General features: G+C 39.5%; 1 protein-coding gene across 1 annotated transcript; it reads left to right on the plus strand.

Annotated features, from left to right (window-relative positions):
- Positions 1–81: 81 nt before the first annotated feature.
- OSBPL11 (oxysterol binding protein like 11) lies at positions 82–27,884 on the plus strand. Its single transcript, XM_005415753.3, has 13 exons — positions 82–110; positions 3,962–4,030; positions 5,100–5,275; positions 6,060–6,139; positions 6,891–7,073; positions 10,733–10,934; positions 14,712–14,857; positions 16,834–16,974; positions 18,972–19,470; positions 20,897–21,083; positions 23,661–23,843; positions 24,449–24,602; positions 25,943–27,884. Exons 2-13 carry the CDS (start codon positions 3,969–3,971, stop codon positions 26,018–26,020), a joined length of 2,091 nt encoding a protein of 696 aa, XP_005415810.1. The 5' UTR covers positions 82–110; positions 3,962–3,968; the 3' UTR covers positions 26,021–27,884.
- Positions 27,885–27,990: the final 106 nt, after the last annotated feature.

Genomic DNA, 27,990 nt, shown 5'->3' on the forward strand with positions numbered 1-27,990 from the left:
GTGCTGCACGTAAACAGGATGCAGGGGAATTTGGCCTGATTGTCACTGTCTTCTTTCTTCCCCGGGACAGGAGACCACCCTGCAAGGCACTGACAGCTGCTGCAACTTAGGAAAGGACAAGTAAAACCAGAGACGGATAAATAAGCTAACAGTGATCCTTTGCGAATCTTTTATTCCTATTAATTTTTTTAGTAGCATGTAGATATGTAGAAATCTGGCTTGTGGTAAACATCTTTGATGTAAGGGAGGGGTAATTTTGTGGGAAGAATACGAACTGATGTGTAATTGTTCACAGATGTCTGTCATTTGCTTAAATGGACATTCTCAGTCCATCTCACAGTGTTTATAAACTAAAATGTTGTGATAAATGGACAGTCAAGTTCAATGGTGTTCAGCCTTTGGGAAAAAAAACCCAGATTTTGGGAGGTGGTAGATGTTGCTGGGCTAGAGTTCAAATGTTGTTCTGAACTGAAAAGTATGTTGTTCTGTTCTGAAAAGTATGTGTTCTGCATACTTCTTTTCTGGATTGTGATTTGTATAATACCCTCACTTAAAGTAGTCCAGCAAAAGTTAAAAATTTTTTTTTCATGTCCTTAAGACTGTGATCTGTCTGTTGCAACATTTCCTTTCTTTGACAGGACATGTGAATTTCAACAGAAATAGGCCCTTTAGGGATTGTTGACTCATGGTGCTGAGCTGTTGCTATTCTTCTGACAATCTGAGACTGTGGTGAGCATTTTAAATAGCAACAACAGCATCCTGGCTATGGAAAGACACATGTAGCCATAGGTACAGGTACATGCACATAGGCAGCAGCATGACTGCAGAGGGATTCTGAAAATCAGGAAAGATCCCAAGAGAGCCAGCCCTCACTGTCAGTCTTAAGTTGCTCAGTGTTTTGTGTCAAGTTCACCTCTGAAATCTGTTTTCTAGAAGTCAAAAACTCCTATGTTGGGAATTTTGGAGGCTTTTGAAGTAGACTGGTGACTTTGAGACATGGTTTGCCAGCACTGTTTCCCATGAAACAGCAGTAGGGGCTTACTCATATTTTATGAACTGTGGTTATCTGTGAGCAGAGCCAGTACTTGAACCTCAGCCTCTTGTTCTCAAAGTCTACCATTTCACAAGCTTTCTGCAGTGCTCTGTAGAGCTTGGCTGTCAGTTCCATACTAGTGAAATGTTACTGGGTTTTCTTTGGGTTGGGTGTGTTTTTGTGGTTTTTTTTTAATGTTAACTGCCTTACATCACTACTTTAGGAACAACGAATATCTTGGTTTTAACTCTTGCTGTGGAGGCACTAACTTTAAAATTCTTGAAGAAACACTTTAGTTACAATCCCTGGCCTTGTTCATAAATAATACTGAGAATATTTTTCTGTATTCATACATGTAGAAGAAGATTAGGAGGTTAACTGTAGTTCTCTCATCTGTTTATGTATAGTTACAGAATTTACTTTCTTGTGAATTGCAGTTTGCAGAGTGGATTTAGATTTCTTTAGCGTATATAATTTTCACTTATTTAAAAATAAGTCTTAATTCAAATGTTGAAATATTCGTTCTCAGTCACTTTCTCAGACTTCCATGGGGCAGTGTTTTCAAAGCCTTTCAGCTGAGCCCTCTGGTACTGATGAGGTTAAAGATATAAATTGTTGAAGAGGAGGCATTTGGAGACATCTGGGTCCAGGCAAAGTGAAAATCCAAGTGGAAAGGAACATGCAGATGATGGCAAAATGTGATGGTAACTTGATGTGGAACTGCATCACCAGAAGAGCTGCACTCCCTTCTACAGTGTTTTTCTTCAGGACAAAGTCAGCTATTTTATCTGTCACAACCCAAAAAACCTCCAGAGGTCAAATTATTTTAATCAAAGGTAATTTCATTTACCCTTGTCAGATGAGTGGACTTCCATAGGTCATACACATGGTCCTGCTGCATTCACTGCAGTATGAACTTACCTTTCTGATTTTTCTTGGGTTCTTTAAAGGTATGTGTGATTTAGGCACGTTAGTTAATGGGGGTGCAGTGGCTGTAGCCTGAATGTGCAGGGCTATGTGCAGTGTGTCACTGAAAAGCAAGGGTGTAGCTTGCATTCACTGGAGCTGAAAAACAATTAGCTGTGACTAGGGACAATTTTCAGATGAGTAAAACCCAAGCTCATGCATTTTTATGATGATGCAATCTCATAATTTTCAGCTAAATTAAGAGAGCAAGTCTAAACTGTACTTCCCTTGTATGCCAATAATAACAAATGAGAGGCGTCTGCAGAGGATGAGTTTGATTATGTCTCCTTTAGCTTCTCTGTACATTTAAAATATACAACACCCTCTGCTCTCCTTGATTTTATTTTTATCTGTAGTACCACTTAATGAGCTATTAGAAATTAAATTCCTAGATAGTCCTGCTGGCTGCTCTCCATTGCAGGATATTACTGCAATACTGATCGCTGCTGTAATAGCTTGGACACATATTTTTGTTTTGAAAAGTAACATTTAAAATCAGCAGCTTAGTTTTTTTCTTCAAAAAATGTACATTCTTGTATCTCTTGGCTTGTGTTATATCACTGAATGGCAGTGATATACTCTGTGGCTGTTTTCATTAGACACCCTAAATGTCTTTCTTTAAGATGAAACAGTGTAACATGTTATATTTATCAAACTGTCACATTTCTAATTAATCTGCTGTCTATAAATGAGGTGTAGACAGCAGCTTCGGCTGTTACTTAGAATTTACCCAGTACTTAGCCCAGTTATCTTTGCAACCAAAACCCACTAAGGGAGATGATCCCTTGGCTCTCACAGTTCTGTTTTCCCCACTTTTCCCCTTTTGCTGACATGGGGCTACTTTATCCATTTAACAACTAAGAGAGGTTGCTGCTGCTCCAATGGACTCTGAATAATTTCATTTAATCTTCAACCTACTACAACCTACAGAAATTTTAATTTAAAATTGAAATAAGATTAGAAACAAATTTCTTTTGGAGAAGCAAATAGTGTTTGATATTTGGGTCATTGTTTCAATTGTTCTTTGTAATAATAGGAGCGTTTTTCTTATGCTGGACATGAATTGTCTGTCAAGAGTGTGTGCTTCAGTGTGGTGTTATACCCTACTGTGAGGTGAGGGCATTGAGGTGGCATTTCTAGATTTATGGGAACATACAGCATAAAGTGGGTCTTAAAACTGTGATCTTAAATTGAGTAATTTGTAGCCATGGTACTTGTAAGCCTTATTTAGGGCAATTAATTTTCAGAAATGGAAATGTATTTTGCCTATAGTGATATTAACTCTCCATGCCAAGTACCTTTGGTGGATTCTCATTTTTGGTGGGTGTTGCAAGTTGATTCTTTGAAGGAGAAACTGCTGTATTTTCCTGTCAGGCCCAAGGAGGAGATGTTTTGGCTTCTGGTTTAGGTCTCAGAATATGTTGATGTGACCTGCACTTGCATGTTGTGTTCTGTAGGACATCTGTTCCAGGAGCATGTCTGTGTAGGGGAAGGGTGCTGGACACAAGGGATTAATGACACCACACTGATGTAGGAGTAGCTACAGACTGTTTAGGTTGGTGGCTGCAATCCAGGTGTCTGTTAATAAACTAGTGAGAGTTAATTTTGTTCAGGAGTCCAAAAGTGCAAAATTTGTTTTGAAGAGAGAGCAGGAACCAGAAGCAGCATGGATACAAAGTCTTTAATTACCTGAAACTTGTAAAAATGTGTCTAGAAGCGCCTGTTGAATTGGTAGAGCTAATTGTGGTTTGAAATTATTTGGAATTCAGTAAGTCTGGTTAAATTGTTGTAAGAAACTATTTTAGGAACAAGGCTGGAAAAATCTTTAAAGTGTAGCTTTATTAAATTGTTAGTGCCATTCTAAAAATGAACATTAAAATTTATCCCCTGAGAATAAAGATGGTCAGAAGGATCTAAAATATATTTGGAATTGTCTGATTGCTTTTTTCTCTCTTTTTATAGTGATCACATGGAAAATATTTGTGGCTACTTAATGAAATACACCAATCTTGTCACTGGCTGGCAATATCGGTAAGTCTTTTATGGTGCTTTTTAGTAATGGTGGTGTCTGCAGCATCCAAATGAACATGTTTCAGATTTTTTTAATAATACTTAGATTTCCCTTTTTCTAGTAGGCAAACTTTATGCAAGAATCTTATGCTTTTCTCAATATAAATTAAGCTAATGTGTAGATGAATAATATTTGTATTAAGGCATGGATATAAAAAAGGCATAGGCAATATAAAGCAGTTAACTCATTTAGTGGCTTATAACTATGTTTGTATGTGTAAAAAGCATTAGGTTTTTTCTCCTTTTCCATTAAAAAATATTGTCTTTGTGTTTTCTGCTGAGTCTTCACCTTTGTGCCAAATCATGCTATCACTTAAAAAAATAAGTCTTCATTACTGTAAATTGTAACTCAAGCAAGCTTTTCTCTTTCCCCAGGATGTCGTCTCCCCTGGAATAACTTGATTTTCTGTGTCAGGTGAAATTCTCTGGTCAGGTTGCATGCTGTTCCTAGAGCAGCACAGTGCAACTAAATTAATGTTGAAGAGACAAGTCCTTAGTGTACCACACTGTGCCCCCTGTGCTGCCCCTGGCATGGAGTGACTCATGTCAATGTACTCAGCATTAAACTCAAGTGAAAGTTGAAGCATAATGTCCATGTCCATTAAAAAAAAATCTGGCATTGCTTCAGTTTCATGGTTTTGCATCTCAGCTCCTTTGTAATCTGGGGCTGTTTTACTTTTAATGTATGTAGTTTTAAAAGGATTTATTAAGCCCTAATGATTCAGGATATAATTTTTGATTCCCAGAATCTCATGATAATGTTCTTCTCTGGGCATGTTGTTCTGTTGTGCGATCCCTGTGCTGTAAGAAAAAAAATGCCAAGAAGTTAATTTTTGTGCCATCTTGGGGACATAATTCACAGGTTTAGGGTTTTCCTGACACAAGTCTTTTAGTCCCACTTTTAGTCCCAATCCCATTACTGCAAACTTGTAATGAGACACTTTTCCCAGTACCACCACCTGCATTAAAAAAAAAAAAAAAAGCTGGTTTTATTTAGTGATTTAGTGTATTTGCTTTGCTATCCGTGCAGGTATTTTGTGTTAAACAATGATGCTGGCCTGCTGGAGTACTTTGTGAATGAGCAGTCTAGACATTTGAAGCCCAGAGGTACCCTGCAGCTGGCTGGAGCTGTCATCTCACCCAGTGATGAAGACTCTCACACCTTCACAGTCAATGCAGCCAGCGGGGAGCAGTACAAACTAAGAGGTAGGACCTGGATGCTTGGGCAGGGGATCCTTCCACTAGAGGACAGTCCTGGCTCTCACCTAGGGCTGCTTGGCTGGGCTTGGCTGCAGGGCCAAAGAGAGAGAGCCTGGTTGGCAAAGTGCTGCCATGAAAATCATGCAAGACTTCCATCCCACTCTTCAGCTAGAAATGGTCTGTATTTATGAATAGTTCCATAATGTTTGGGTTTGATGACCTTCAGAAGACTTCATGTATGTAGAATGGGGTTTAATCTTCATGTGCGCTGTCCTTAAATTGTACTGATTCAAAGTTTTAGAAATCACTGTAGGCAGCATTACTGTGGTGATGCTCACAGAAAATCTAATTATTCAGTTTGTGAGCCACCTTATGGTGGTTATAAAAGCCCATTCTCTGATTTTGTAGGCTGCAGAAATCTAGGCTAATAACTTTGAGTATTTCTTCCCTTGAGGACTTGCTGTTATTTTCTAATTTAGAGTACCTTACTCTTATTGCAGGAAAATGTTTCATGTTGTTGGATTACAGTATTTGTGAGGGCAGTTATAGTTTGTTGATGTTTTAAAATTAATTTTGTAACACTAAAAATAGCATAAAGAAGAAAGAAAGTATATACTGTTTATGTTGAACTTGACTTAACATTATAGTTATTACAGGCAAATGAGTTTTAGATTAAAAATAAATTACTTTGCACTGTTAGTCCTGTGATTTTTAAGATTGAAGCAGTCATTTTTGCCCATACTTTGAAATGTCTTCATGTAACAGAATCCTTTTGGTTTGCTTTTATTAGCTACAGATGCTAAAGAGCGGCAGCACTGGGTTAGCAGGCTACAGATATGCACACAGCATCATACAGAAGCTATTGGAAAGGTATGACTGATGCTCTCATGGGCAAAAATCTGCCTGGTGGTAGAAGTATTGCAAATACAACTTCAGTGTTATTGAAGGCCTTCTATTTTGGGAATGTTACTTTTTTTTTTTTACGTTTTTTTTTTAACCTCTTAGGTTTTTTTTTCTGAAAAACTCAGCAGCCCACAGATAAATTGAGGGTGAATTCCCATGTTTGAGTAAAAAGTCCTCAACACTGTATCTGAGTACTGTTGTTTCCATTTGCTAACCATGTGGTGGGTATGTGTATAGTGTATTTTACAGAGCCTCCTGATTGCCATAACACCTCTTCAGTTACCTCAATAAAATCTTGCTTTTAAGTTACAATCAGCATCTTGTAGCTAGTTTTGTTGTAAGAGATAAGTTGAACTAATAGCTCTGAATGAAATTCCATTCTTTTAAATGTCAACTCTATCCCTGCAGGATCTATTAGGAGTCATTTTCTGGTGCTGTTGCAGATCAAGGACTGATTTTCAAGTCAGAGAAGTGATACTTACTGATCAATCTTATTTCACAGATTGTTCTTAATTATACTATAAAAGAGGGCAGCTAGAAGCAGACAGTGGAAAATATTTAGCAGTTGCTACTAATGCATTATTAGGGCTTTGCCATCTTTCCTTGCTCTATGAAAGATTAAAAATTAAACTGTTCTGCTGTATATTTCACATTAGAACATTTGCTGGTTATTAGGATTAATTGTAAATGTTTCTCAATATGCTTGTTTATTCACTAGAACAACCCTCCTCTGAAATCTCGCAGCTTCTCTCTTGCATCCCAAGGAAGTGCCAACTCTCCTGGTGTGCAGAGAAGACCCAGTCAAAATGCAGTTTCCTTCTTCAATGTTGGACATCACAGATTGCCAACGGGAAAAAGAGTTCCCATTATGCAGCCAGATCACCTTGTAGATGTTAGAGAGGTTTGTATGCTTTAAATTCCCTTACAGTTGTTTGAGAGAGCTGTGGTGTTATTTGTAAGGTTGTGGAGAAACCTGCTGTTCTTAGTTGTATATATTGTCAGTAGCATGTCCTAAGCCATTATTGCACAGCTGTGTGAGGATAAGTAACTTGTCCTGGTGAATTGTAGAACTACATGGTGTATATTTGGTGTATATTTTATATTTTGTACTTTGCAGTAGTATCCTGATGCTGAAGGTAGAACCATGCTGTCATCTTTGCAAGTCCTAGCACTACAAGTGACAAGGGAATATCCTTAAGGGACATAACATCACATACTATGATTCTACACTTTTCTTTCCTTGTCAAGCTATAGAAGAACTGACTAAGCTGTGTTTGTGTCTCTTATGACCAGGGAGAAGTTGGTCATGATTGATATTTCAGAATGCTAATACCATTTTCTGGTATGCTGATTCATTTAGACAAATTGTCTAGGGATGGGTGTGACTAAATAGAGAGCAATTCAGATGCCTGGGGCTTTTTTTCGCCATATGTTCAGGTGTAAGCTTTCCATCTTGACCAACAGAGCAGACTGACTATTGGTTGATTTTAATTTGTGAATATATCCAGGGTGGAACTTGCCTATCTAAAGATAATGCATTGCAAACCTGTGGTACTTAGTGGTGGTATTGATGTTAATAAGTATTTTAATGTTAACTGTAGTTAGTGTGATGTGACACATTTCTGGGCAAAAATAAATTTCTAATGGAAAGCTTTTTAATTTAGCAAATAAAGACACAGGAAGCGTGAATAGCTAGAAATTGAACTTAGACAAATTGGAATAGAAGAGTGCTGTATAATATGAGCCTCATTAACCTTAAAATATGTGGCTGAACACTGTGGTAAGTTCTCCGGTAACTAGGTGTTGCAGATGCTTTCACTGGTATGGCATGCTGTCATTGTGCCTGATTTATATCAGCTATTGAGGTGTAATTATTCAGGAGTTTACACAAGGTGACTGCCTCTTTAAACCTTGGAGTCTGTGAATCTCTCTCCACAGCAGACTGTTCTTGCAGATGTCTTGCAAAAGGGTAATTGCTACCATCCTGTTTTTATCCTCTTAGAGCACACTAAAGTCTCCTATAGTGCTAATGCAGAGACGTGTGAAGTGCTGCTAGGTACTCAGGAAAATAAAAATGTTTCAAAAATGGCTTTTTCACTTCTTGAATTTTCCAACACCATTATGGCATACAAAATTTCAGGGAGGAAAGAGGAGTATGTGTGAGCTGGAGCACTGAAGCAGTGGCTTGTATCCTGTAACTGGAATAAAGTGGAATGACTTTTCTTGGCATTGCGAAGAGCACAGGAAGCTGTTCATGCTCTCTTGATTGCTACTGAATTTGGTGGCACAGCATGACTATTTATCAACTTAAAAACTTTAGACTTGTGCAGATGAAGAATCCTCAGTAGTGCTGACTCTTCTGAGTGTTAACATTAGTTTGCTTGCCTTTTTTAAGCTAAAATGCTTGTTGGATACAAAGCCTACTTTTTTGTAGATATTATTAAAATACTGAAGGGCAGGTATGTGCCTGTTACCCCTGAGCATGGTGCAGTTTGAACCCTTAGAAATAATTTTGAAAAGCTGTGAGAAGAGCAACTTCTTTCAAAGAATCTGCTACATTGTGACCTTCTTTCATTTTCCCATGAATTGCACTATACCTGAGTATCCCTTGGCAGTCCCTTTCCCTTTACCTGCCCCTTGTTCTTGGCTGAATGTCATGATGCTGACGTGGTTACTGTGCAAAGCAGGGGGTTTAAGAAGATCTTTTTGCTAACTTGCACTAAATGCAGGTGTCTGTGTTTGCAAATGAAAACAATGGCCTGTGTATTTTTCCAAGATTTTGAATTTTTGGTCACTGCGCTTTTCTTCTCCTGGCACTATTTTTTTTTTCCAGAGCTGAGTGTGTAATTAAGAAAAACCTTAAGACTGTTCAAAATGTGTTCTTTGAAAGGGAAGAACTTCATATTTGAACTTCATAGCTAAGCATAGCATGGTTTGTCCTGTTGTCTGGCCTGATCCTGGAATGAAGTGCTTGGGGCCTGCCACATGATGAATTGCTAACAGTAAAGGTCACCAGAAGGATTGTGGTGATTTGTCAACTGATTATCTGTGGGGTTTTTGTGGGAGTTTCGTTTTAAGCCAGCACACTTTTTCAAAGTTGGAAAAAAACTGCGCACAAAGGCTTTTATCACACTTGTGACTGGAGAAAAATGAGACACATGTTGTGATAGCAGCTGGTGTGTTTGCATAGGCAAAGCCATCTATAACTAAATGTTTTAGTAGCTTTCTGCCCTGTTGCTCTTGGTATATGCTAAGGCTGACTCTGCACGGTTAACACCAGTTTTAATGAGCCACTGCTTTGTAAATTCACACCTTTGAATGCTATGGAGCCAAGCCCTTAAAAGTTCCAAAGATCATGTACTATGAACTTGGATGAATAGACGTTCCTTAAGTATTGCATAAAATCTTAAAAGCAGTTCCTGGAAGGGATTGCAGGTAGCAGTACTGAAAAAAACCCAGTCAGATACTGATTAGGAATTAAAAAATTGGAGTGGAAAAGCTACCTAGTGCCATAGTAGTTAAATGCATGTTTCTTTAAAAGTTTTTTAAAGAAATTCTGTTGCTGCTCTGCTAAATCAATCTGTCCTTACATTTACCTTCACTACCAGAACACACAATGATTGCTGGGCAGTGCTTGTTGTTCCTCCCCAGAAAGGGGAGATGTGTAGGAGCTTGCTTTCATCCCTGATTCAAAATCAGGTAATATTTTGTTTCTGTGAGTGTAGAGAGGAAAGTGCTGCTTGATGGCTGGTGTGCTTTGCTCCTGTACCTCATGTGGGCAGATTCTGTGATTTAGGTGTGTGGAGTTCTGTGTGAAGGAGAAAAGGAGCTTGGGAGGAGAGCAAGGGGAACAATGACAACAGGACAGGACAGCTGCAATTTGAACACAGAATGAAGGTGAAAATCCTGCTGGCTTTTCTTCCCTGCTTGCAAAGTAAATGCTGAGATGGTGATAATCAGTGTGCTGTCAGTGCAGACAATAAATGAAGATCCTTTATGGTTTGAGCCAAAATGAGGGGAATATAGGTCTTCTCTGTTAAAGCACTGCACCTCTGATTGCAGAGAGTGAAAAAAATCTTGATCCCCACAGACAGTAGATCCTATTCCAGGCTGTGCAGAGCAGAGCTTAATTACTTCTCACACAGAGTGCATGTGGGTGATGCCTTAGGACTTTAGCTTTCATATTTTTCGTATATTTGTAATCCTGCAATTCCCCTCTCACCCCCATCCCTATCAACTAGGCATGAAAGTGTTTGATATTTACTGCAACAAGTGTCTTGTTCAAATTCATCTTTGCCTTCCTTTTTAAAGTCACTTTGATATTCTTTTGCTTGTTAATTAAGTGCCATGTATTTTTGTGAGTAGATTCATCATGCATTTAATGACTCTGTAGTAGTAGTTCTCATAGTCAAGAGAAAAAAGTACAGTTGATTTTACATATATCTGTTACCTTGTAGTTTTATTATTGTCCCAAAACCATTTGAGCTCCTCTGTGTGCACAGCTGAACAGGTATCACACAACACTTCTACCACCTGATAAGTGACTGTTTTCTTTGACAGATGATGTCTCAGGCTGAGGGCCAGCAGAGAGACTTGATCAGGAGCATAGAATGCCTTCCTGCCTCCGGTCACCTTACATCCTTGGATCAAGACCTATTAATGCTCAAAGCAACTTCCATGGCAACCATGAACTGCTTAAATGACTGTTTCCATATTCTCCAGTTACAGCATGCTTCTCAACAAAAGGGCTCCTTACCAGCAGGTGGGTATAGGTGCTCACAGAGAGCAGAACTCTGGTTCAAATACAGCAAATATAAATCCCTTCCTTGCAAAAATGTTTGTTCCACTAACACATGGACAAAGGAAACTGCTGACTGGTTTCTTGTGAATTTTTCCAAACCCCAGATTATGTTGGGTGGAACTCTGTGCATGTTGAATATATATTTTTAATCATTTATTCAATCAGGAAGTCTGTGGCAGCAGCTGCATAAATGTAACATCTAATTGTTGTACAACGTTTCACAACAGAATAAACTACATAAGGCACCCCAACAGGAAGGCTGTCTTTGGGATATAATTGTAATAGTGGAGGGGGAATTTGATGGCATTGCAGATTCTGGGACATAGAGTGTCCACTACATCTCTGCCAAATGTCATGCTTTTTTAATTCTTTTTTTGCACACTGAATACCTGTTATTAGTATTTACATGTGTGTAGCTTCCATTTCTAGTTAAGCATTAAAATACAAAACTCTAAATTTGCACTGATTGTTACTAATACTGTTTAAATCTCAGTATTCTTGTTTTGAGTTACTACCTTAGTCTAAACCATGGTCTAAGGACAAGTGTTGTATTCTATTCTGAGGCCAGAATGGACGTGTAAGTAAATGAAAACTGTTTAAAGGTTGGGGAAAATAGAAAATCTCTTCTAATAAACAACTGACTACCCCAACAAACAAACAACCCCCCCCCAAAGCCTACTGCTCATGGGTGTGGAATATGTGCATTCACAGGCAGCAGATAAATGTGTTGTCATGTCTGTGCAATTGATCACTTCCATACAAGTAAGAGCTTAGTGGAATTGTTCTACCTGATTCATGTGCTGTGTATGGAATTGAATGTGGTTGTTTGTAAATTCTTCTGCATCTTATTGTGCCTTTTTTCATGTGTTTACTTTGTGGCTTTTTGTGAGGTTTGTAGGATATTCAAATGCTTCTCTTGCACAACAGATCAGTAGATATAATAAGTGTTTAACAAAGGACACACATAAATTGTCTCTCCCCTTATCTGTCCCGTATTCCTCTGATATTTGTGGTGCCTGCTTTGCTTCAGCATATTATTTCTGAGCTGTAATTAATTTAGCTTCCAAGATGAAAAAATGTTACACAAAAGTATTAAAACTATATAAAAAGTGTTTGTGATTCTGAAATCACCAGAGGCATTAAAAGAGAATATGTGAATAGATTGATTTAAATTTTTTGCTGTATTTCAGTTCAAAATTTCATTTTAAACCCAAAAAACTGGATGACAACTCTTGAGATATTTGTCTGAACTCTGAAGTTATGCTGAAAGAACTCTTCCTGTTCTATGTGGAATTTTTCACTGTTGATGGATAACTGTGGGAGATGCACATCAGAAGTATTTTTGTTTTGGCATTTTCACATATGTACTACCTAAGGTGATTTTTTTGACTTGTATCTGGGTACATAAGTAGGGTCCAATGAGCACCACTGTAATAACTTAAGAAGATAGTTTTGGTTTGGATTTTTTTTGACAAGTGATGTAGGTTTTTAATTTTTTAAACCATGCAGGGACAAGCTTTAACTCACTGGCTGCTATTCAGCTGGTATCTGCCTGTTATGGCTGAATCTAAAAATACTGTTTGAATATGTCCAAATCTTGAAGATTTTCAGTGATATCCTGGGGAGATGGATGGAGAAGAGAGGATCAGCAGATTGGATGATGCATTACTGGGGCCAGAGTTAAAAAGAGACCATTAAAAGAATGCATGTGTCTTTCTGCAGCCTGCCATCTCCCCCCTGCTGTGGCCTTTCTCAAGACACTGTAATACATTTGTTCCTTTCAAGGATTGCCAAGAACTTGTTAAAATTATATATTTTTAAATCCATTTAGCTTAGATTTCTCATCTTGACTAAGGAGGGATTTTTCTGGTTCAACTGGTGGAGCCAGGCTTAAAAACCAAGGACTAGAAATACTGTAAGAGTGCTGGTTTATTATAGATTATTAGATGACAAAAAAACCCCAACAAACAAACAAAAAAGAAAGCAATCAGAAGACTGAAAATACTGCCCCAACACATCAAAGTACGTTCTGAATCACAAACGAAAAGATGAACAAGAAAGTTCCACCTATTAGCTTTTGTGCAACAGCAATTTGCAACTCTTGAAGAAAAATGTAGGAAGTGAAAACTCAAGAGGTCTGCACTGTGCCAGAGAGGAAGTGCTGACAACTGTTTGAAAAGAAATTGGTGAAGACTGTAGGGGAGGAGGATGTCACAAGTAAGGGGAATGGCTTGTGCCTATGCAAAACAGCTGAGAGCAGATTTGTATATGCTGTTCCAGTGGAAGAGAAGTCTTAAGGTGGTATCTTGTCCATTCACAAGGATTAAGACACAGGTAGTAGCTCAAATCTTTCAGAAATACCCTTTTAACAGCAAAAAAATAAGCAGAAAATGTAATAAATGAGGTTATTTTAGGTGTAGCTGATAGAAAATATTAAAGGGAGGCTGCTGGGTAAATTCAAGCTAATACAAAGGCAGAGTGTGGATGAAATGCAGCCTAGAACATGCAGTTAGAGATTAGCATGTTGAAAGTTACAGCTTAGAAAGCAGATATCATGGAGAGGTTTTTAAGACAAGTAAAACCTTTTTGAAAAGGTGGGATAGCAGCATTCTGAGCATCTTGTTTTGACTTCTTTGAAACTTCTCTTTAAATAGCTTTAATTTAGTGTGGTCAGGAATTCTTGTTTCTTGTGATGTAGTGGATTAATGAGTAATGGATGATGAAAATAAGCCGCCTGGCTGTGGAAAAGTTGTCTTGTCTCAAACAGCAAAGCTGGACTTTTTTCCTGTATTTTCCTGGTGGAAATGATGCTGTTTATCTGAATTAAGCTTACTCTGCCTGTTTTGGTTGAGGATGTGACCTAGTTGCAGGTAACGGGGGTCTGGAAATAAAGGATTGTGTATCATATGGGAAGAGACAACAGACACCTTAGTATAGGTGTTTTAGTATAGCACAGGGAACTGCTATCTGGTGGTAGAAATTCAGGTTTCCTGGTAATTTCTGTGTTTGCAACCCAGCCAAGATGGTTTGTCAGTTTGTGTATTCTTCAGTAAAAACTTATTGGAATCACCTGTACATTTATTGCCCTTTGAAAAAGAATGGAACATTTGTATTATTAATGAGGAACCTGACCCATTCTGATAAATTAACTGGGAGTAACTAGAGATGCTGGAATCATCAAGTGGGTAATAGCTTTCCAAGCCCTGCAGGTTTGGTTTTTTTTCTTTTTTTTTGACAGCTATTATTTATTCAACAGTGTGTGCCTGCCTTCTCTGCAGCTGAGAAAAGACAAGCACCCTCTGCAGAGAAAACAGTGGCAACAAAACTTCTGCTTTGGGTCTTTTTAGTCTATAACAGAGCTGGGTTTTAGAAGCTGATAAGTGGAAAGCTGTTTTTAATTTTGTTACCAGCTAAAGAGAAGTGTAAGGGCTGCTTAACGTTCCCATGATACTGGGCTCCTCCTGTAGTGTCTGATTACACCTTTCATGACACCAACTAGTTTCTCCAGTCCAAGTTGCATGTATTACAGCTCGCCAATCCCAGTGTTTGTGCTAATGATCACTGAAGGTGGTGTCTCATTGCACCACCTTTGTTTAGTGGCTGCTGGAGGCATTGGCTGCAGGAGGAGTTGGCTGCTTTTGGCTTATTCCACAACAAATAGTTCTTTTGTTGGAAACTGCTGTTTACTGACCTTGCAGAGAATGAGCAAGCTTCAGCGCAAACTTTCCTTTGCTTCAGGAACGACAATCAGTTGGTTGGAACCGAAGATCTCCCTGGCAAACCACTTCAAAAATGGAGCAGCTCAGAATTTCCCAGCAGAGATAAACAAGCCAGCATCTGTCAGAGAAGAGCAGTCCATTGCAGAGCCCTGCCAGCTAACAAGGGTAAGGTAATGTGACATCCCATTTCTGCGGGGAATTATTTGGAGGAATACCTGTAAATGTTTCAATCATATTATGTGGAAGTGATTTAATGACAGTCATTCTCATACTTAGGGTTAGTTGTGTAGGAGGAGGAGTGAGGACAGTTGCAGTAAGTGAAACTCTCTACCTTGTTTATTCAACAAATTTTTGCTGCTTTATGTAACTTGTTGTCAAGTGCAGGGAGCCAATTGGGGTGGTAATGCAAGGCAGTGAAATAGGGTTTTTGCACTTCATTATTTACTTGTTTTAGATAAAATGCAAGGGAATACTGCCTAAATAAAATTCGTGACACTCTCAAAATAGACCCAAGAAGAACTGCCTAAGCAGACAAAAGACAGAATTGCTGGTCTTCAGCTATTACATTTCCCTTTCTTTTCTAGGTCTTGTTGCATCTGTTTTTCTTAATCTGAGCAACTCATAATTTGACTGCAGGGTGGCTTAATGCATTTGAAATACAGTTACAATCTGTATCATTTTCAGCTGCAGTCTGTATCATTATAACTGACAAAATGGATTTGAATTGCAAAACAGTGAAGTAAAAAACCAGTAGGGATTATGAAGAAGAGCATGTTTTCCTAACTAAGCTAGAAAATCATAATTACATCCTCTTTATGCTAGTTGGTTTCACACAGTTGTTTGGCTGAGACTGTGTAACTGTGAAAAGATAATGTGCTGTTTTATATCTCTGCAATACTGTCTTAAAGCAAAATTGAAATGGAAAGGATTTTTTTTCAATTGCTATAGTTTATAGATTTTTAAAAGGGGCAGAGCAGTTTCTATTAAGTTAAAAAAAGAAAAGATGAAACAAAGCTAGGAGCTTTCAACTAAATCACTTAATTCCTTCCTTTCAGTAATTAAGGCAGTCACAGTTTGAGTACTTAATGTATCTGAGGTATGACAGGTGTTATCACTCCCTGTAGGTATTTTCAACTCCCTTATTTCTGAGAGCAGAACAGCATAGCATTCTTGGAAAGGAGTTACCTGTGTGATACTGCACTTGTCATCAGGATTTGAGCCCTGTGTGAGGGCTTGGCCCCCTGGTTTTGGTGGTTGAGTGTTGATAAATCTGCCTTGAGCCGGGGCAGCTGCTCCAGGACAAAGGCTTTGCTTAGGCAAGGCAAATTGCTGCCTTCCTATGGCATTCAGTGCCTCTCCCCTCTGCATTTGCCTCCCTCCAGCTGTTTGTCCCAGGAGGATGTAGCTCAGAGCCCTAGCAGTGCCAGCATCCCTCCTGCCTGAAATGTTTGGCTTTCTGCTTGCACTGTGGTGGTTGTTAAAACAGTGCAGATATAATTTCTAATCTGCCTGCTTTAGTTACACAGACCAGGGCACCTGCAGTGTGTGTGTATGCCTGGGCTTTTGTTATTTTAGGTAACTCCAAGTTACTTTTTTCTTTCACTGTTACATATTTGCCCTCACTGCAACATGATAATGCTTGTGAAGCCCAGCTTGTAGATACCGGGCATGATGGTAATCAAGGGACTCAGAACTACGGTCTGATGCAGCCCTTGGAGTAGTGTGGGCAACACTGGCAAGGCTGAAGTAGTGTGGAGGTGGAGGGGGTTACTGAGGTGGTTGGAATTGCTGCTAGGTTTTGGTTTGCTGTTTCTGTGTATGTGTTTCATGCTTGACATTCTGTGAACTCACAAAACTTACAGGAATTTCTTTTAAGCTTTTTTCTTTTTTTCCTTGACCCATATGAGAGAGGGTGAGAAATCTGAGCCTGAATCCTCCAGATGGAATCTGCATTGAGTTATCTTCATATCCATTCAAATTCTTCAGCTGTTTGTCTTGGGTGTAGATTCCATTGTGTAGCTCTTTGCAGGGGTTTATTTAGTCTTTTTTTGTACACAGGCATTTAAATACAATATGAAGTCCTTTTTGAATACTCTCTGGCCAGTTACATCTTTGAGCAAAGTTTATGGCTCTTATTCCAGGAACCTGAAGAAATAAATCCAGATGAGGAACTGGAGGATATCTGTGATGATAAAGAAGATGACCTAGGAGCAGTGGAAGAGCAGCGCAGCGTGATCTTGCATCTTTTGTCTCAGCTGAAACTTGGCATGGACTTAACAAGAGTAAGTAACTCAAGTGTGAGAATTTGCTGCAGTAAAAGTGAGGTATCATTTAAAACTCAACTCCTGTATTGAACAGTATTGAGTTTAATATGAAACTGTGGCCAGTAGCAGCATCAGGTCCCAAATCTGATGTCCAGATTGAGGCAGGTTTAGGTGGAATGTGCTGACTCTATCTTTTTTTATTACCTTCTCCTTGTGTTTTCTACTGTGCTTCTGTTGCCTTTCTTGTAATGGCCTGTCTTCTTTCCAGTGTTTGAACCTCAGTCTTTTCATGCTGTTTTCTTCAGCCTTCTCATCTTTTTCTTTCTGCTTTCTTTCCATGATCTCTTTTCTATCTTGATGCTGCTTTTTCACACAACATGTATAACCCTACACCTGTGTCCATGCTGCTTCTGAAAAGAAGTTTTTTTCCTTTATTTATCTTCGGATGCCTGTTTAAGCCTCTTTCCTGTTCTCATTTCTGTGTTTGCTTGCAAGCAGGCAAGAACAAAGTTACGCTGGAGGGAATTGGATTTAACACTTGAGTGCAGATCTCAAAAGCAAGCAGCTTGGAAAAATTAACACTCAGGTGCTGTTAGACAACTTGGGCAGCAAATCTGGGAAAATCAGGCTGCTCCCAGCTTATGTTCAATTCATTCTTGTAAAGACTTCTTGCCATAAACACTAGGCACTTTGAAATAAAAAAAATGGATTTTACAGTAGCATGGAATGAGGAAAACACTTTATTTCAGAATTATGGATTATTGGTTTTTTTTTTAAACCTATGTTTTTTGAGCACTAGCTACATAACCCCTAGAAACACTTGTATTGTGCAGCTTATATTTCATAACTTGGGAGGGAAAATGAAAAGAGAATTTGAACAGGCCCTGCTGTCTGTGGGTCAGACATAAACCCCTGCTGCTTAACGAGGCTCTGATGAAGTCACTCTATCACTTATATGAAGATTGGATTTAGGGTATCTTTTGCTCTTAGTTGAAATTAATTGTCGAGCCTGTTTCCCAGTTGTGACTTTTGGCTGTGTAGGGAGAATAGTGTGTGTTTTAGAGGAGGCAAACACTGAAGTGGACAAACTTGACGTCAAAACAGGTAATGAAGTTGTTAGAATTGTACTTAACTCAGTATCAGGATACTGAAGTGAAAAGCAACGTAATACTCAAGGTTAGTGTTGCAACAGCATGGCAAGTGTATTCAGTTTAACTTCAATGTCTATTAAGTCTTACGTCTGTGCTTTTTCTCTTTGAAAAAGAGATTTAAATAGATTTAAATCTGATTTCAATGGATTGTCTTGATCCCATGGTTGAGATACTCTGTGTAGCTGTTTACAACAGTTAGTTATGTCAGTTACATAAGTTTAGCTATGTGAGACTTGTTCCTACTGCAGAGAAGGAAAACACTGATGATATCCACAGCCTTTCACCCTAGGGAGTTGCCCTTGGCTCATGAAGGACAGGGTTGCTGGTTTGTGTTCAATGCAACTGTGAAGGTGTAAAGTACCTCTGCTCAGAGGCACAGGATCAACCCATCCTGTGCTGCTTCTCATGGATGCTTGTCTAGTTGCTGTGTGGAAGGAGATTCTGAAAGCTCTCAGAGCTGGCATAGCATCACAGATTTCCTCTCCATTAGACCATACCTTTCCTAAATTCTGCTCTGAACTGTCTTTGAGTTCCTTCATGCTTGTTTTCTCTTTCGCAGGTATATGGGGCGCATTATCTCTTTGCAGCTCTTTCATGTTCTTGTTTACCTGATGCTCAGTTCCTTTCAATCTCTTTAGTACTACTTGTACTTGCTGGGCTTTTTTCTCCTTGTAAATTGCTTTTCTGGAACTTCTGATCACTGTATTTGCTCACATCTTGCAAGAGGAACAAGAACGTGCACTCTGAAAGTGTGGTGTCCCAAGCAGGACAGCATCCTCCTGCCAAGGACTTCTCTTATAAAACACCTGTCTCTGTTTTTCCTTACTTGAGACCTTTGGCTTATGGCTTTTCTTTTATTTTCAGGTGGTTCTTCCCACATTCATTCTAGAGAAGCGCTCGTTGCTGGAGATGTATGCGGACTTCATGTCGCACCCCGATCTCTTTGTGGCCATCACGAACGGCAGCAGCCCCGAGGAGAGGATGATCCGCTTCGTGGAGTATTACCTCACCTCCTTCCACGAGGGCCGCAAGGGAGCCATCGCCAAGAAGCCCTACAACCCCATCATCGGGGAGACCTTCCACTGCTCCTGGAGGATGCCCAAGAGCAGCGTGGCCACCAATGCTGGCACCAACTCCTCTGCTCACTCCCCCTCAGAGCAAGTCGCTCTGCCCAAAGATGCGGAAGGGCAAGCGGAGCCGGACTGTTACACGGTGAAATTCGTGGCTGAGCAAGTGTCCCATCATCCCCCTGTCTCAGGGTTTTATGCTGAGTGTGTAGAGAGGAACATGTGTGTCAATGCCCACGTCTGGACAAAAAGTAAATTCCTAGGAATGTCAATAGGAGTCACAATGGTTGGCGAGGGTAAGTGTAAATTCTGTCCTTTGTTCATTTTGGAAGGTTCTTAAAATACAAATTTGTTAACAATGTTAGTACTGTTAAATAAAATTTTAACAATTTTGTTTGTTAAATATCAAATTTGATAGGAAATTTGATAGCAAATTTGATGTTATTTTCAAAAGATACAAGTTGTCACTGTAGAGAGCAAATTTTCATATGGGAGGAAAAAATAGAAAGGTTTATGCTTTGCCAAAAATCAGGATTATATTTGGAAATAAAATGCTGCCTTTTAAGCCAAAGGTCAGTTAGTGCAATGTAAACTGATACTTATGATTTGTAAATTAGTTTGCATCAGACATTTATTAGATAGAAATGTTGTTGCATTTCTGTGCATTGCACTTAATATTCCTGTGCACATTTTGATTTTCTTTAACTAGAAAAATTGGATTCTTTAGGGACAGAGAAAGGTAACTGCCTTCAAATTATAATTTTCCTTTAGTTATTAGTATTTACTAAACAAGATGAGACAGCCTCTCCCACTCTATGTGTATTTTGGCCAATACCTAGAGATTCCAGGCACTTGCATATAAATTACACTCTGGACAAGGGAATGACCAAGGGAATGCCAGGGTATGTGAAAGGCACATCTTTGGCTGTACAGGTAATTTCTGAAGTTGATATCTCTTGATCAAATCATAACTTTTTTCATAATTTCCCATGTTGTTTTTGCTGATGCCAGACACCCAGAGGTACTGCACTTCAGAGGTGTGGGCTGGGGCAGGCAGCAGTTAGATGTTGTCTGTTTTCTTGTAAGGGTAAAAGGGAAGTCTTGTGCTTTTGGTTTCTTTATAGGAATCAAACCTGCTAATCTTAAAACCCAAAGAAAAATTGTAGTATTTAATGAGATTCTTGGCATTTATTGCAAAGGTTGCTGTCAGGAAGGAATTGGGTTTATCTTGGCAGAGAGGTGCAGTAAGAATTGTCTCTGCTTCCTGCCTTCAGATTGGGTAAGGTGTATTATAGAAAGGGAAAGCAGGAGTATGAGCCTTCCTCAGGATCTGCAGTTCGGGGAATTCTTGTTATTTCCTTTTGTCAGTGTAAGTCTTGCTGTGCTCCAGAGCCATCATAAGAGAGTGGCCAGCCCTTATATACACTACTGAAAAGTATGTGCATACCATGGCATTGTATTTTATGGAACAGTATTATTGAGATAAATGTCTTTTCCCAAAAGAGACCAAAATGCACATTACTCAAGTTAGTGCTTCCAGGAAAATGTTTGTATCTAGAATCTAATAAATGTCAGTCTTATGTGAGTTTTTTAATTTTCTTTTTTTGTATGAGGGGCTATGAGGAAAGGTAGCAGATGTAATATTGACTGTTTGTTTCAACAACTTGTTTGGCCTTTTCTGAAACGGTACTGGTTTACAGATTCGTGTATTTCTTCACACAGGTGTCTTACATCTCCTGGAACACGGGGAAGAATACACCTTCTCTCTGCCCTGTGCATATGCCCGCTCAATTTTAACTGTTCCTTGGGTAGAGCTGGGAGGAAAAGTCAACATTAACTGTGCAAAAACTGGCTATTCTGCAAGCATTAACTTTCATACCAAGCCCTTCTACGGTGGCAAGTTGCATCGGTGAGAACATTTTGTTTGTTTGAAATGAGACTTATCTCGCTCTTGAAGAACTGAAGCTTTCATGTAATTCTGTTTCGCTTGGTGCTGTTTGAAAGTGACACATGGTTTGTTGCTTTTTCCATGGCTCACAATGTATCTTCCACTTTGCAATAGCTACTCTTGTGTCATAACAGATAACTTAGAGGATGTACTTTTACTTCAGTGATTTAATTTGGAAACTGTTTTGTTATTTGTCTCTCTGAAGTTAGTCACAGATACAGAGGCTTTTTAAAGAGAGATCTGTTCAAGGTACTGTAACTATTGAAAATTTGACATGGTGATGATTGGACATTGCCAAAAGAATCTCTTGATGGGAAGCAGCAGTGTTGTCATGGTTACTCAGAGCGCACAGGAGTTGCTATGGCAATGGTATGGATTTTTTTGTAGAGTGACCCTTGTTCTTAGGCCTTAGCTGGATGTTGGCTCCTTGGTCCTGTACCTCTTTAGCTGTATGAAATAGAGGATAATGATAATGGACAGCTAGACATGTATCAGCCATGCCAAGATTACACGTAAGTGCCAGCAGTTTTTTATCACAAGTGCAGGTTCAGGCAGATACTGTGGTCTGCAGTGCTGGCAGTGGTTGTGTGTCAGAGCAATACAGAGAGTTTAATGGAGCAGTTCAATATTGGACCTCAGCAGTGAGGGATATAACTTCATTTACTTTCAGCTGAGAAGAGGCAGTAATTTTGAGAATGATATTAAAATACTGGATGTCAGTATTGTCTTGTTACAGCACAATGCTTGGAAAAAATCAAGCTGTTATAGTTGTGAAGAAGTAACTGCAAAGTCTGACCAGGCTGATCTCTCACATCCTGTGGATTCAGGCTTTCAGAGATCTCTTGGGAGGAGGACAGGGAGCCCACCATCTGCAAGAGCTTTGCTGAGGTGTGGAAGTCACAGGATGAAAAGCAGCACAAAATTGAGGCTGCTTGCTTGTCAGCTGCTCTTTCTGCTGTTTTCAGTAATTCTTAGTGCTTCTTAACTTCCACAGAGAAAAAAATATTGTAAAAGTGCTTTTTTTGCTCATGTGTTTTTCAACAAATCCTAAATTTTTGTAATGGAAACCTGTGTGAGCAGCATATACTTATCAGTCTGGGTTTTTTAAGATATTTCTCATGAGGTTAATTTAGGTTTGAGCTGCTGGACCATGGTATGACAGAAGTCTTAGCAGCTGCCTCCTGCTGTGAGCTGGTTGTGAGACTTCCTCCCTTGCCCTGGAGATTCCCTGCAGGTCTGCTTTGGCTGGCATCCAGCATCCCTGTGCTGGGAGGTCTGACCTGTGATGCTCATTTCAGTGCTTGAGAGATAAATTTCTCTATTTTGATGCTACAACTGGGGAGGATGGGTAGGTGCAGGCACAGTGGGACGTGACCAGTGTGTGTGGAAGAAGGGAAGTGGCTCTTGTGTCCTGTGCTCCCATTTGCTCTGAGTGTGGGAGCACAGACGTGCTGCTTTCCACTCTCTGGGGTGCAGTTGTTCAAAGGACATCAGAGCAAGCTGGTGGTGTGCAAATTAGCTGTCCTCAGCTGCACACAATGCAAGTGTGGAAGGAGATGTAGCCTGTGCTTTGTGTGAGCACTGATGAAATGCAGGAGGGCTGGAAAGTGGTGAGTTTTAGGGGGGTTATGTACAGGTAACTGCAGTTTAATTGGAGCTAGAGATAGTATCCTTTGTGAATCCTGCAGCACCTTACAAGTGAGAATGTCTCAAGACTGGTTTGCATAGGCACAGACCCTTTTATTTGTTTATAGGAGAAAAGTTCTGTTTGAGACTGGCATTTTGCTTGCCAAGCAATGCTCCGAAACTGGGTCAGGATGAAGTGGATGTCAGGAGGTCTTTGTATAGGTCTTGAAGATGGGAAGAAAAATATGCATCAGTGTGTGTAATTATGGTGGTACTTGAGCATTATGCAATACTTTGAATGAAGCACTGCATGTTAGAAAGACAGTTTCCTTATCTTGTTATTGGCAGAGGTTTCTGTGGAAGAGACAGGGGAACAAAAGGAGAATCAGTTCTCCTGATTCCTAGTTTCCTTCCTTGCTTCTGCCTTTGTGTGTCTGCTGCTTATGTGATCAACATGAAAATGAGACCACCTATGTAAGGAGAAGGTTGAAATATAAGGATGTGAGATGAAGTGCCAGCAGGTAGTGAGATATATTCCTGCTAGAAAGTTCAGTTTTAATTTTTTAAGTCTGAACTAGGTATCTGATGTGATACTTCAAGTGAAAGCTATCAACTGCTTGTTCTATGTGAATCAACCTGTGTTAGTTTCTTTTTCAATTTTCAATTTCCTGAAGGGGCTTGAAACAAGCTGAAGCCAAAAATGGAGTTTCCTGGGTAACATGAAGAGAACTAGAGCAGTGAGTGAAAGTCACTTTGCTCTTTGAGCTTCTCCACACAAATGCAATTCAAATAACTAACCTTTTTCAAGGCAGTGTGACAAGTTTGAAACTCATTCAGGATTGAGTGATTATGCAAGGAATAGTCCTCAGGTTTCTTCAGCCATGGCTTTTTAAAAATAAATTTCTCTCCTAGAGTCACAGGTGAAGTGAAGCAGAACATGACGAACACGGTGGTGTGCAGAGTGCAGGGGGAGTGGAACAGTGTGCTTGAGTTCACCTACAGCAACGGGGAGACCAAATACGTGGACTTGACAAAGCTCTCTGTGACAAGAAAACGAGTCCGGCCCCTGGAGAAGCAAGGCCCCTTTGAATCTAGGTAGAGTATGTGTTTGCTCTCGTCTGACCCTTTTTGTCCTGAGCAGTCTGGTGAGTGCCTTAGGAAAAGCTGCAAATGTAGATTTGTGAGTAGTGCTGAGCAGCAGTCATCCTAATTTTTTTTATGTTTTCTAAAAATAAAAATCAAGAGGAAAAGAAAGGGCAAAACCCTAGTGCAGGCACATGGTTGTTTATTTTGCCTCCTATTTATGAACAGAGGAGTTTTTCTGAGCTCACAAAGTGCTCACCAGAGAATAGAATCTCATATTAGTTTTGTTTTTACCCATCAGTTACACAGCAGGGCTGCTCCTGACATCCTCACAAGAAGCTGCTTGTTGAATAGCACTTCCAATAGCAGCTTTAAAGGGTTTGCAAACAGACATTAGATTGGCACTGCCAGAACCTCAGAGCCCTTCCTACCTGCTCCCAGCTGCTGATGTAGGTCTAAGACTTGGCCATGAGCCCTCACCTGCACTACAGTGCTCTGAGCTGGGCTGGTTTGTCACGTGTAAGTGGAGAGAGTGCTCCTGTTCCACAGAGATCCTGCAGTTTGAGGTGGCTGCCTGGGAAGCCTTTGGAACAGTGCAGTTACAGTTTATGTTGTAGGAGGCTGTGGCAGCATGTGACAGAGTCTCTGCGGGATGGAGACATCGACAAGGCCACGGAGCACAAGCGAGCCCTGGAGGAACGGCAGAGGAATGAAGAGAGGCTTCGTGCTGAAACAGAAACACCTTGGTGTACTAAATACTTCCTTAAAGATGTAAGTTTCCAAGCAGTCATCTGCTATTGATGAGGGTAGAAGCAGAGATGTTATGCAAGCAGGGGCACATATGGGTCTGTGTTCTATCAGAATAGAGTATTTGACCTTAAATCATAGGGTTTAGCTTTGTGGGATCCATAGGAGTAAGGTGACATAAGAATTTCTAAGCCTGTGAAGGTGTGACTTCATTCTCCACTTTGCAAATGCTTGGATTTTGCATCAAAATGTTTTCCAGTTTTCTGGTCCTGTTTCTTTTACCAAGCACTTCCTCAATGGCACATGGAAAATAATTTTGTGTATACACATGTGAGCAGACTGTAACAGTAAATACCCGAAGAAAATAATCAGTAGTACTAATTTTGCTGACGTTGTGTGTTTATATACCCAACATATTATTGTTAGCAAGAAGGAATGTGAGTTCATTCTCAGCTTACCACTTTTTTTGTTCTATGTTACATTTTGGATAGAGCTTATTTGTTCAGTGTCTTAACCTGTACTTCAGTAATAGTAATAGTAATAATATAGTAAGGCTTGTAACCAGGGTAAGTGCAGCCTGCCCAGGAGGATTGGGGAATGCTGGTATGATAACTTTGGAATAGGCTTTTCTTGTGATCCATATGATGAGACCTTGCTTGTGTAGAGACTTTTGCAACAGGAGAGTTCTTGAGTAAAATTAATGCTGTAGTAGTTTAGATTCTCCTTCCAGTGAAAGCTTTATCTGTTACACTGCAGTAATGTAATTCCCCCTCTTCTTTCCATAGCCGTGATCAAATAAGAGTTTAGAACATAGGTTAAAAGGTTTCTTTCTCTTGGATGTATTCCAGGTTTGTTTTGTCAAGTTCAGGACTAGTAAAGCTGTGTTAGTATGATTAGCTCAAAGTTAGATAGTTGTATTGTTAGTATTGTTAGATTTGCAAAAGATGAAACTCTGTTGCTAGTCCAGGATACAAATGTACCCAGAAAACATTTTAACATGATCCTGAGCACTGCATTTCCAGGTAAGCAGTTGGGCTGAGGTAGGGCTGATAATCCTGGGCGGCTGCCTCTGTGCTGGCTGCTTATTTGGCTTCTGAGGGTAATTTGGATCACACAGTTGAGAAGAGTGGCTTTTTGGCAGGGTTAATTACAGGCGCAGCCTGCTCCCAGAGAGCTGGGGGCTGAGAGGAGCCTGCGCATGTGTGAGCAGCCTGCAGTGCTGATCTCTGTGCCTCAGTCTGCAGGAGTTAAAGATACCAGCTCTGTCCCTCTGCTGTTCACAGCTGTCAGTCTCATAGTTGTGTGAAGGCAGTTCTGCCAAGGTAGTGTCTTTATGATAACCATGCTTTCTCTTTAAATTGCAGGGAGATGGCTGGGTTTACCATAAACCCCTCTGGAAAACAGTCTCTGCCGCACAAACTCAACAAACAGACAGTAACTAGAAAAAAAGCTGCTTTAAGATGAGTTTTCTGGTTTTCCTCTCCTTTTCCTCTGTTTCTCAGAACACAGTAATCACACTGAGTGTCTCCTTTTTATGTAATTGTGCAAGTTTAAATGAGCATAAAGAAATAACTATACTAGGGCACTTTAAAGCTATTTAAAAAAAAAGATAAAAATCCAAGTTGTAGACACAAACCTGCCAGGTACATTCAACCAACTTGTTTTTTTGTATGATCCAAGAGATTTTATCTGCATTGTGTAAGATTCTTCCAAGTAGATCTGATTACAAAAGCTGCCTGAGAGAAGAAGGAGCCTGTTGGATTTTAGAGTGACATAGGAACTCTTTTGGAATCTGTGTCAAGCTCTTTAATCACTGAAACCTCCTCAGTACACATGTAGACAACAGCAACAGAAAATTGCTGCTTTTATGCCCAGTAATTAACCTTCTTGGCAAAAACTGGAAGGATGTTTGGAAGATGTGCCTGAAATCAGTATTAAGAAACAACTGGATCATGACGACCTTTTCTCCAGAGAGAACGCGTGCATGCATTGGAGGAATATGGGATGTATGTAGAGACTACTTTTCTTTTTTATGGATTTATAAAAGCAATTAGAAGTGTAACCATGGAGAAATTTTTCCTCTGAAACGTTTTAATATACTTGAAATAGTTGACTTGAATTGGAAAAGTAATTTGAACACTTTTCAACTCTAATTTTATTAAATCTCTTTGAGTGACTGGTTTTTCTCAAGTTATAATATAATGAGATCTGGCCTGTTTTTTCTCCTCCAACTTCTCTTCCTGAGGACTAAGGATTTCAAAATGAACAGAAAAAGTACAGTTTTGTATTTAAATTTCTCTGCCCATCTAATAGTTTCAGAGATGAAGTATCAGTGTTACAAACTGTCCTTTGGGTTGTTTTGTTTTTTCTCCTGTGGTGTTGTTCAGAACAAAGCAGTGAAATGTGACCTTGAATACATGGACTCTAGGTCCTGGTTTTTCATCTTTCCATAAAAAAAACCCAAACAAACATCTGAGGACTGAGTATTGATTTGAAACGCAATCAGATATCAGGAAACTGTATTCAGGTACAAACATCCTTTTGTTTTCCTCCTTTTTATAACTATTTTATTGAAGTCTAAGAATTGCTGGCAATTAAGAATAGTACTTACTATGGCTTTCGTTATTGTTGTAACTACAAGCTACCTTAATTTTTCCAACAGTGGTGCCTTAATCTGTTTTTTCTTCTGATGTAGTCTTCCAATCAGTGTATATAACATTATCTGCCACTTCCCATCCATGGCAATGGCTGCACCTGATCCAGCATCATAAAAACTCACAACTGTGTGATCTGGTAAGATGTTTTCCATAGAGAAGATGCAATTGTAAGAATGCATCAGAAGGTTTAAATAACCATGTTAACTTTCAACACAAACTGAAAATCATGCAAAAAAAAAAAAGTTGGGTTTATGCACAACTGTTTTGATCCTCTTGTACATTTTTTTTTTTTTGCTGTGAAATGCACTGAGATCTCAATGCAAGTCATTGTCCGTTTGTGAGAAGTGGGGGGGGATAATAAAGCTACAAAATGATTCATTTGTTCTGTCTGCTTTCCTAGAGATCAGGTGACCAGGAAAGAGTAGGTGGTTGTTTTCTTTCATGCTGGAGATCTGTCTGGGCTTTCTTTGGTCCCAAAGTGGGATATTTCGGCACTATGTGCTTGAGTGGTAACTATTCTCCAGCAGAGGAATGTTTTAGCCCCTACTTGTCTTGTTTGTGATATTCTATACAACCATCTTGTTGTGATAGTTTTGGATATCCTTTGGGCATTTTCATGCTTAACCGGGAATAAAAATAAAAATTAAAATTGTGGGATTAGTTCCTCCTTGTTTCTGGGTCTGCAGCACATGTGGCTCCTTGGCCAATTCCAGGATTTGGAGTGGGAATTATGGTGGTAATGTGTGAAATTCTTC

This window comes from Geospiza fortis, unplaced genomic scaffold (assembly GCF_000277835.1).
Source record: "Geospiza fortis unplaced genomic scaffold, GeoFor_1.0 scaffold112, whole genome shotgun sequence".
NCBI lineage: Eukaryota > Metazoa > Chordata > Aves > Passeriformes > Thraupidae > Geospiza > Geospiza fortis.